General features: G+C 44.5%; 2 protein-coding genes across 4 annotated transcripts; one reads left to right on the forward strand and one right to left on the reverse strand.

Annotated features, from left to right (window-relative positions):
- The first annotated feature begins 247 nt into the window (after positions 1–247).
- On the forward strand, positions 248–9,005 carry LOC127320864 (pentatricopeptide repeat-containing protein At1g31790). 3 transcript variants are annotated; one of them, XM_071826154.1, is made up of 8 exons: positions 248–1,664; positions 2,291–2,372; positions 2,931–3,206; positions 3,294–3,533; positions 3,623–4,207; positions 4,355–4,494; positions 7,211–8,654; positions 8,747–9,005. In XM_071826154.1, the coding sequence occupies exon 1, from the start codon at positions 335–337 to the stop codon at positions 1,628–1,630; it is 1,296 nt and encodes a 431-aa protein (XP_071682255.1). In that variant the 5' UTR covers positions 248–334; the 3' UTR covers positions 1,631–1,664; positions 2,291–2,372; positions 2,931–3,206; positions 3,294–3,533; positions 3,623–4,207; positions 4,355–4,494; positions 7,211–8,654; positions 8,747–9,005. The 3 variants fall into 3 exon arrangements, with proteins under 3 accessions (XP_071682255.1, XP_071682258.1, XP_071682256.1); XM_071826157.1 differs by lacking the exon at positions 7,211–8,654 and having other exon boundaries at positions 2,940–3,206; XM_071826155.1 differs by lacking the exon at positions 2,291–2,372 and having other exon boundaries at positions 2,940–3,206.
- Positions 2,780–4,919, reverse strand: LOC127320862 (GABA transporter 1). Its single transcript, XM_051349949.2, has 6 exons — positions 4,626–4,919; positions 4,406–4,528; positions 3,882–4,172; positions 3,675–3,805; positions 3,375–3,590; positions 2,780–3,298 (listed from the first exon to the last, which is right to left on the reverse strand). The coding sequence occupies exons 1-6, from the start codon at positions 4,822–4,824 to the stop codon at positions 2,915–2,917; spliced, it is 1,344 nt and encodes a 447-aa protein (XP_051205909.1). The 5' UTR covers positions 4,825–4,919; the 3' UTR covers positions 2,780–2,914.
- Positions 9,006–10,217: the final 1,212 nt, after the last annotated feature.

The raw sequence follows: 10,217 nt of genomic DNA on the forward strand, positions 1-10,217 counted from the left end.
CGTCCGCTAGACGCGAGCGGACACTTTGCACGTCCACGCAACTTTCGCACAGACGCATCTGAGACGCATATTTGAGCCAGGTTTGCGTCGCTGCGGACGGCCCGGTCACTATGCGTCGCCCCGCTGGAGCTGGTTCCTGGCGCATTTTCGGCCCGCGCGAACGCAAACGGTCGCTCAGCGTCGAGATGCCCTTAAAGGTAGTATGGGGCCTTGTCACAATAAATAATAAACGTAGTACGGGCCGAAACCTAGGAAAAAAGAGTAGATAAGGCTTTTGTCCAAGAATCGCCCGAATTGGTTTCTTGTGATTTGTTGTTGGCGGCGGTGGTGGTGAATGGCGCGTTGCTCCATCGCGAAGCCGCTCGGCGGCACCACCACCGCGGCTCCTCACCGCTGCGGGCAGCTGCCCACTAGCGCCGCCGCCTCCCCGACCATCACAACAAGAACGCGGCGGTTGTCGGCCATATCGAAACCGCCTAAACCACCGTCACCGCCTCTCTTCCCGCGCCCAAAGCTCCCCATACCCACCACCTCCAATGACGCCCCCACCAACAGCAAGCAAGACAACAGCAAAGAACTATCGATGAATACAGTGTCCTGTCGGTCGTCCTCCGGCGCCGGCGACGTGCTCCGCCTGATGGACGTGCTCTGCGTCGCGCCCGGCGAGGACGTCTACATCTCCCTCCTCAAGGATTCCGTCGACGCCTCCGAGGTGGCCGCAGTGCACGCCCACATCAAACGCGCTGCGTTTCCCCTCCCCCTGCCGCTAGCAAACCGGCTGCTGCTCACGTACGCGAGCCGTGGGGACACAGCGGCCGCCCGCAAGGTGTTTGACGAAATGCCCGTCAAGAACGGCATCGCGTGGGCAACCATGGTATCGGCCTACTCCGACGGATCCCTTCATAACGAAGCGATAAGGCTCTTCTCCTGCATGCGTCACGAAGAGCTCGCTGCTGATTTGCGCGATTGTTCCATCGTAGCGGTGCTGCGGTCATGCGCTCGGTTGGGCGAACTAAGCTTTGGGGAGCAGGTGCATGCGCTCGCCATCAAGGCAGAGAGGGTGTGCGGCGATACCGGTAGTTCGCTGCTGCAGTTGTACTGCGAGAGTAACCGGCATGCCAGCGCGCGGCAGGTGCTTGAGACGATGATGAGGTGTTCTTCCCGGGAGCAGCCGGTGCCCGAGGCAGCCTGGACCAGCTTCATGACAGCTTGCCACCGAGACGGCTTGCTGGACGAGGCCTTCCACGTCTTCAGGGACATGGTGTCCTCCGGTGATGCCAGGAGCGGTTTCTCCCTGTCGACCATCCTCGCGGTGTGCGCAGGATCAGAGAAGCACGGGTGCTTCGGACAGCAAGTGCACGCCGACGCCGTCAAGCATGGCGTGGAGACAAACCAGTTCGTCGTTTCTGGGTTGGTCCACATGTATGCCAACCATGGGAGGCTTGCCGATGCAGCAAGGGCGTTCGAGGCAGTCGGCGGCGAGCCTGATGCGGTGTGCTGGAACGCCATGGCCATGGGGTATGCCCGTGGCGGATGGTATAGAGAGGCCGCCAGAATGATGTACCAGATGAAAGCTGCTGGAATTGATCCTCCTGGAGTAAATGTGGTCAGGATGGCCTGCTCCAGATGAGCTGAAGAATGAGATCCTTGGCTGCACATCTAAGGTGTGATCTCTGTTAAAAAGGGTGTCCCTTAGAGAGGACTTGTGACCTTACTTACTTTATTTTTATTTTTAAAGAGATATGTATAAACTAGTAGTATCAGCATAATCTCCACAAACCACCAATTAGCATTTAGTTAGCTCTTTGCATTATTTGTCTGTATATAATATAACTTCTACTTCACAAAAGTGTGTTTTGGCATTTCGTTATCCAACCATTGAAACGATAATCAGTTGCTCGTTACATAGTGTTGATAGGTCAAACACAAAATCCTTTCGCTTTCCTTTGTGTTAAAATTCTGTCTTCGCTATGATGACAGAGATTGGGGTAATAAGTTCACAAACCATGTTCAGTAGGCACCTGCCTGGTGTTCCCACCTGTCCAGTCCATATGTTGCACATTTAGCTGACACCTTCAGTCGTACTGTCACCTGAGCATACATTTCCCAAAAACATGAAGATGCTCGAAATTTGAAATAGAACCAAGTACTGCATGATACATTTCTACATTGCATTCTAGGACAAACCCTTGCACAACCCATTTACATCCCAACGAATATACATCGCCATACAAGACAACATCCAGATGAATATACCTTACCATACAAGACTTGATCATTGTTTTCTTAGATCAGGAATTGCAGAAACCTTAGAAGGGTGATCAGACAAGTCCACATTGCGCAAGTTAAAAAAGATGTATTGTTTGGCAGAGGTAATGGTTTCGTCCACAACTTGAGAGGGCATGGTTTAAAATTACAGTACATACCTTTCCTGTAATAAAGAACGCATTGGGCTTATGAAAGTCCTTACTCATATGGATCTACTTCATCATGCCTAAAGTCCCGTGAATTGGAACTGAATCCAACCATGATGGGGGAGCGTTCTACCCAAGTTATAGACAATCACAAGTTCCGTTCCTGCTGCAAAGTATTGCATACTTTTAAGTGATGTCAGCCTACTTTGCTCCAAATGCTTCTCTTATAGTGTTTTTTCTTTGTGTTGGTTTCTTGCTTTTTTGCTCTGGAACTGTAAGTTGATTTTCGTGGCTTTTAAATTGATTTTTAGGAAAGAGATTATACGATTACGTCTTGAGATGATTGTTTTTTTATGATCTAAATATTTGAAAATGTGACTGAACTTACAAAATGAGACTCCACGTACTGTATATAGCAATTCGTATTGCCAGGCGTCTACCACTGGAACAAACAAACCTACATCTAAGTGAACTGATGCAGAGTGGCCTGATAACTTTGATCACATGTCATGAAAGAACTTGTAGGTCTTGATGTCGAGCACAATTGCTCTGATGGCGCCGATGCATGCCAGAGCTCCAACGACAGAGAACAATACGGCGACGGTGGATCCAAGGGCCTTGGCAGCGTGCCGCAGCCCCGGGTTTTTGGGCAGCTTCCCAGCCTTCAGAAACGCCAAGGCTGGCAGCACAAAGTCCAGAGGGGTGAATCCAACCGCTCCACAAACTGATACAAAGTCCCCAAAGAAAGGCATTGCCGTCGCAACGAGGGTGATCGCCGCCATGTACACAGAGGTATACATCAGCCGCCACACCCATGCTTTGCGCCTCATGTTCTTCGCCTGAATGCGCTCTTCAAAGTATGCATATGTTGGCCTGCAGTATATCTTTGGAAAGAAGCACAGTCAGTTACTGGGTTGCTGCCGAGAAATTCCTGGTGGAATTTAGAGGTTCGCCAGTTACCTGAAAGCAACCTGTGATCTGAATCACTGCAAATAGGTTTGCCATTACAATTGCCCATGCTGGAGCAGTCAGGGAGGACAGGATGTATGGCTGGACTTCAGATCCGAAAGACCAATAGCCGCTGAACGCCAGTGTCCAGTAGGACATGACGATTAACAGGTACGCCGTTGAGACGCCCTTGTACATGTTCCTCCTGACCGGTTCTCGGATAGTGCTCTGTGAATGATTTCAGCCAATTTAATTTACAGAAGAATTGCTGGTGTACTAACAAGTCAATATGAAACGTCTGACGATGGAAACCTGAATTTCTGGCAGCATCGCATCACCAAATGAGAACGCTATTGTGCCCAGTGCATTGAAACCTCTGAAGATCTTAGTTGCGGTGGTTCCTTGCAGGCTGTAGCCAACTTCCTTCCGGTCAATCCGATGTCCTGCAGAAGAACATGATTTCCATATCCTCAGGAATTTCAGTACTTGATGCAAAATTATTATTTGCTGATTTTTTACCATCATATAGTGTGACGCTAATGGCTGTCACGGCAAATCCAATGGTGCTAGCGGTGCAGGTGGCATTCACCCACCGCAGCGAATGTATGTCAGGAAGCTGGGAGAGGAACATCTCGAATGCGCCAAACAGAAGGATGAAGTGTTGCAGCGTGACCGCGGCGCCATCGTCGGCGGCGTAGTAGTGCCTGTAGACAGCCTTGAGGCTGCTGCCAGCAGCAATCTGGATTGCGACGTTGTTGCCAATTGACGCCACTTGCTGGAAGAATGACACGTACCAGTAGCCCCAGGGACCTTCAACAAAGTGCAGCTTCTTGTCATCACTCAAGGTAAATCTTTCATAGACTTCTGGGATGTTAATAATCACTTGGTCGATGCATAAGGGTATCATAGGTGAGATATTACTACTAAATAAATCATAAACAAGAACTATTTTCACATACAGTATTGTCACTTGGAGAACTATTCTCTTTTAGGCAATGGAAGAAGGAGGGAGAACTATCTGATGGGAGAAAAACTGTACCCACCAAAGATGCTCTTTGCAAGAAGCCGGTAGCTGGTGTGCTTCTCTCCGTTCCACTGCCACAGCGAGGCAACAACCAAGCTAGAACACCAGGTAACTAGTGTCCCTATGACCAAGCTGCAAACACCTGTAGGTAGAAAAATTAACCGCTAATGCTAATCACTGGATCACAACAGAATCAAAGAACATACACTATAAATTGTAGACAGTATGACCCTGCTAACCGAGAGGCCAGCCGAGGGATGCAAGAGCAAAGGGCAACGGAGCATAGGCTGCCGGTGTAGCGATTGTCGTTGCCACATGGAACGCAGTGTGCCTCCAGGTCCCTTTCCCTCCCTCGGCGGCGCCGGAGATTGCCTCCCTGTCCACGCTGTCTGCTTCTCCGGCCTGGTCCTCCTGGGCACCACCTCTCGTCGGTGACATGTCCAGTGCCACCTCTCTTCACAGGACTTCAGTAAGAAGTATGAGAGAGCAAGCAATCCACTACCTTATGTCACAGGTCTTATCATGTTGACCAAGACCCTCTCTTCTGAGTTCTGAGCAAAACCGAGTGAGATGGGCGGCTCATATAGGAGTACCATGGAAATAGAATACATGCTTTGGTATGAAAAAAATCAAAAGCCAACTGGTTCTTTTCCCCAGAAGTCTTGTTTTGTGAGGAAAGTTATTATATGACTAAGACTAGACTAAGAGAAAATATTGTAACATTTTAGTGTAATTGGGCCAATGAACCCCTGCCTTTTTAGGTTTTTATCTTGTGAACGATGTTACTATCTTTAAAGTCAATATCTTGCGGGAGATTGAAGAACGCAACATACATCTTAAAGAGTTGAGCTTGGTGCATCAGGGCAGGCAGATCATAGCTAGGACTGTTCTCTGGGCTTTGCCCCTCCTTTTCAAAAAATAAAAGTGAGGAATGTCCTGCTCTAGACAGTGGACGCTATACTATTTGGTTATTGGAACCTCCAGATTTATTAACAAGCCATTCCACTTGCCTAAATAATCAATAAAGCCAGCCATGATGGCCTTTCCTACAAACAAATTTATTTACTAGTACGCTACTTGGTTATTGGGACCTCCAGATGTGTCCATTGTAAACACTGCTGTGATTAATTAACAAAGCATCCCACTTGCCTACCCAGTCATGATGGCTTTTTCTAAAAAAATAGAAATTTATTTACTAAGTTCGTAATGATAGATGTTGGTCAGCTCTTCTTTATTACTCCAACTAGTGTTTGGCTGTCTGACCACGTTTGTTGGGAACAGATACGTTCCTACTAGCCATTTACATGCCTTAATGGTAAGTGGTGGCCCATATATAATTTGCTTGGTCAATTGTAGGAGAATTTTCCAATGCGGCGCACAATGTCCAACATCGTGAAAAACTAATTAACCTAGCAACTTGGGTACTAATTAGCCTCCAAACTTGAAATTAGCAACAATAAACTAATTAAACTTGGCAACTAGGACCTACTTAATATGGCAACTAGGCACAATTGAACCTTGCACCTAGACACTATAGACCGTTTGTGATTTTGAATGGTGTATGGGTTGCATCCTTTCTGTGCTATCCTTAGGTCCTTAGCTTCTTCTGTCTATTGTTCTCTGCTGATAGATCGTAACTGTCAGAAATGATTTGGTGTTTTCCTGACAAGGAAGAAGAGGGAGCAAGTAGCGGAAGCTGATGTTTAGACTACCCACAATGGGAGTATCATAGCTAGTATCATGCATCACATGCATGCAAAAAGCTGATGTGTCACATCAATAAATGAAGAAAGAGATGGTAGTAGTATCATAGGCAGAAACTCAATTCGGCTCCCGGGTGCGTATGATCCCTCTACCATAAAAACATATTTCCAAGTGTTAAAATTTTTTGACAAAAAAGTTTACATGTACATCTCTATAATATATGTGTATTCGTCAAGTTTCACGAAAAAATAATATTTTTTGTAGTCTAAGCGAAAAAGAGAAAATTTATCTTGTGACAAGTCTTTATTTCAGCACCGAATTTTGTCTTTTTTACACACGCCACATGACATGTCGATTTTTCATGAAACGACTTTGTGAGCGCATAGCACATGAAGATGTACGTGCGAAATTTTTATTTCAATTTTTTGACATTTTAAAATGTGTCTAACATATATTTCAAAATAAAGGGAGCATATGCTCCCATGTGCCAAAACATCACTCCCCATCTATCATAGGTAGATACTATATCATAGCACGTAGAACTAGAAAAATTAATGTCAAAACAATCTTGTACACACTTTTGCATTGAGATTCTACAAATCACTAAATATAAGTAATCTATGATACTACTACATGATACTATGCATTGTGAAGATAGTATCACACACTAGTACCATATGCATGATACTACTATATGATACTCCCCATTGTGACTAGTCTTAGAGCCCAAGCAACTACAGAACGATGGATCACATGCTTGGGCCAACAAGGCTCATCAATGTGCTTGCTTACATGGGCCGAGACAGAGGAGAGACGGCCCCACGTGCCCATGAAAGTGGTTGCCCCACTGGAACGCGTGGTCCCTATCCTGTAATACAACTTATCCGACACGGTTGTTGACTGTTGACTATTTGTGATTAGGTTGCCAATCTGAAATAGTTTAGCATTGATTTTTTTTTTCTGCATGCGTGTTTTCTCCGAGGGAAAATTAGCAACGTTTGTCAAAACAATCTCTGATCGATGAAGTGAAGATGAGTCTGGAACTCTGGATGTGCTTTGCTCTGATCCTGGTTTGCACAAGGAGATAGCTGACATGTTATCAATCTTCTGCTTTACACAGCTTGCCTCCTTGCCCAGTAGCTCTCCAAGCAACCTGCTCAGCCATACACCCTTGACAGGCTGCAGGGGTTGCAACCATACACCTTGAGGCGATGCAGGTGTTTGACTTTCTGCGGGGAAAAAAAACATTGTCATGTGGAATGCAAGGCTTAATGGACTTGCTCGAAATGAGCTTCAGGAAAAGGCCACCCAAATGTTTCGGTATATGTTGAGGCTTGGACTTGAGGATGATGAGTTTACGTTTGTCAATGTACTTGGTGTGTCCGTCTACTTGGGTTCCCATTGCTCAGGAAAGCAGGTGCACTGTGTGACAATCCAGAATTGCATGGGCAAAAGCTTATTTGTTGCTAATGCAGCATTCAATCTGATTCCTTACAAGGACAGCGTATCATGGAATGCCCTTATAACTGGACTTGGGCATAATGAAGAGGAGGAAGAGCAATCCTTATGCTCGAAGAGATGAATCACCAGACTAGGTATCTTTTGCTACTGTAATTAATGCATGTTCTAACATTCCAGCTTCTCAGACTGAAAAGCAAATCCACTGCCTGGCCATGAAGTGTAGTATCCATATAGACGAGGTGTTTCTGTTTGAAGCATGGAGATGTAGAATCTTGTAAGAAGGTTTTGGCACAGGTAGATGCAAGTAGTATAGTCCCAAGAAATGCTCTAATTGCTGGCCTTGTGCAGAACACTAGAGAATATGAAGCTATAGAGTTATTTCAGCAGGTTCTTAGAGATGGTTTAAAGCCGTCCATCTTTACATTTTCAAACATTCGTTCTGGTTGCACTGGACTCTTCTGTTCAGTTGTTGGCAAACAAGTTCACTGCTACACACTGAAGTCTGGTCTTCTAAATGATTATACTTCTGTTGGGATTTCAATGGTCGGAATATATTTGAAGTCCATAATGCCGTAGGATGCCAACAAACTCTTGATAGAGATGCCAGATCACAAAAAATCTGCTCGAATGGACATCATTTCAGGGTATGCCCAAAATGGTTACAGTTATCAGTCATTCGTGTCCTTTTGGAGAATGCACAGTTATGATATTCATTGAGATGAGGCCACATTTGCAAGTATTCTCAAAGCTTGTTCCAAGATGACAGCTCTTAGCGATGGCAAAGAGATTCCTCTAGTCAATGTACTACGAACTGTCTTAAAACTTCGAGCTTTTCCTCGGATGATTAAAATTTTGACATGTTTGAAGCGGACAATCACTGTGATAATTCTTCCGGTATCCAGAAACTCTCAAGTATCTCTCAAGCACAGAGCAGAAGCTCAACAAAATCTACTTTAAGCCATTTTTCGTCATTTCCCAATTTCTACTTATTGCTGCTACTGTTACCTCATGGTTGATAGTTGGTAACTTGGCATAATCACTTTTCTGAATTAGCATATGTATTTCTCGCACCAATATCACCACAGTTGATGCAGTTGGGAAAGGTGAAGAGAAGCCATTTGTTTACTGCTTTGTGGTAGATTTTTCTTTTGATGATTGACACGTGCTAATGTGATATGCTATTTCAAAATTGCAGGATGGAACATACTATCACTGGAAGCTTGTATAGTAGTCAGGGATTTGAAAGACTTGCTTTTCCACTCCTATTTCTCTATCGGATGACCTTCTTCAGCTCCCAATGGGAAGCTATATGAGATAAGGTCCACTTCATGTTTGTGTTTAGTATCTTCATGTCTCTTCCATCTCTATTTCTCCTCTGCATATGATGGATAGATACTTGTGAAAATACTATTGCATAAGGTCATTGAATCTGCACTCATACATATATAGAGTAACATGCTATCCTGAACTCCACTTAGAGAGAAAGAGTTTTGTCTTTTCAATCCTGGTGCTAATCATACAGGCGTTCATATTTGTGTTTCGGAAAATATATGTTGAACGTGACCAAAGGAACCAAGAGATATGAATCAACGACTCCAACTGATGCTAATGATCCTAGATCACTGCTGCTAATGATCCTTAATCCTTTAGTATCAGCATTATTCAAACTACAAAAATATTCTAAGATTTTTCAAAATTTTAAGCTAAGCCCAAATTAAGATGTTTTTGTGTTGAGTTTTGATTTTCTCAACTATTTTGTATTTTTTTAGTAAGAATGCAGACAGTAAACATGCTCTATGTTTTAATTTTCAGTTAAGGTGCAAGATATTGAACATGATCTACTCTAAATGCAGTACTTCGCGTTGTTCTGTAAAAAATAAGAGATTACATTTCGTAAAATTCCACATAATTTTCTATAACAATCTCCAAATATTTTCGTTTTAACATTTGAGATCTTGTATGGCGAAACTCCACATTTGGTCATCCTCTATCCCAGAACTCCCTTCTGTGTGGCAAGGTAGGGCCACGTGGCATCCCTGGGTTAAGGTGTGACGAGTGCCACACTACCACTGATGCAATAAATAGCAAATGTTCTAGAGCGTATTGGCACTAAGAAACAAGGGGAGCGGAGATAGTTTTGTTAGCACCGTCCACGCGCACTTACTGATTAAAAAACCAACTCATGCGCTACCTATGGCCGTCAAACCAATAACCATCATGGTCATGGGTGCCTGGAGCAAGCAAGCTTAATTTGTTCTCTTGTTTCTGTTGCGTTTACTTAAATCACTGATCCCTGCAGGACATCGCCATCACTAAAGTTGATCAACATGTGAACCTGGTCACTTGTTAATGAGTTAACTAAAGGCATTGCATCACAATCAGTGGTTAGTGCAATGTTGCTAGTTTCTTGGAAGCCAACCACCACACATAAGACCTCCCAAAAGCTTGGACCCGCCTAGTATTTCTGCAGTATTATTTCAGAAATGAATTTACAGGAGTGCCTTCTGAACTACTGCGGGTTGAGAATGTTATTTCAAAGAGTATATACACGTTCGCACTGTTTTCCTTTGTTATGTATTGATGAAGTTGCATTTTGGTTGTCGAAAACCATATGGTTTATGTTACCGATCCAGTTGCATTTCTGTTGTCGAAAACCATATGATTTA

Source organism: Lolium perenne, chromosome 1, assembly GCF_019359855.2.
Source record: "Lolium perenne isolate Kyuss_39 chromosome 1, Kyuss_2.0, whole genome shotgun sequence".
NCBI classification, from domain to species: Eukaryota; Viridiplantae; Streptophyta; class Magnoliopsida; order Poales; family Poaceae; genus Lolium; species Lolium perenne.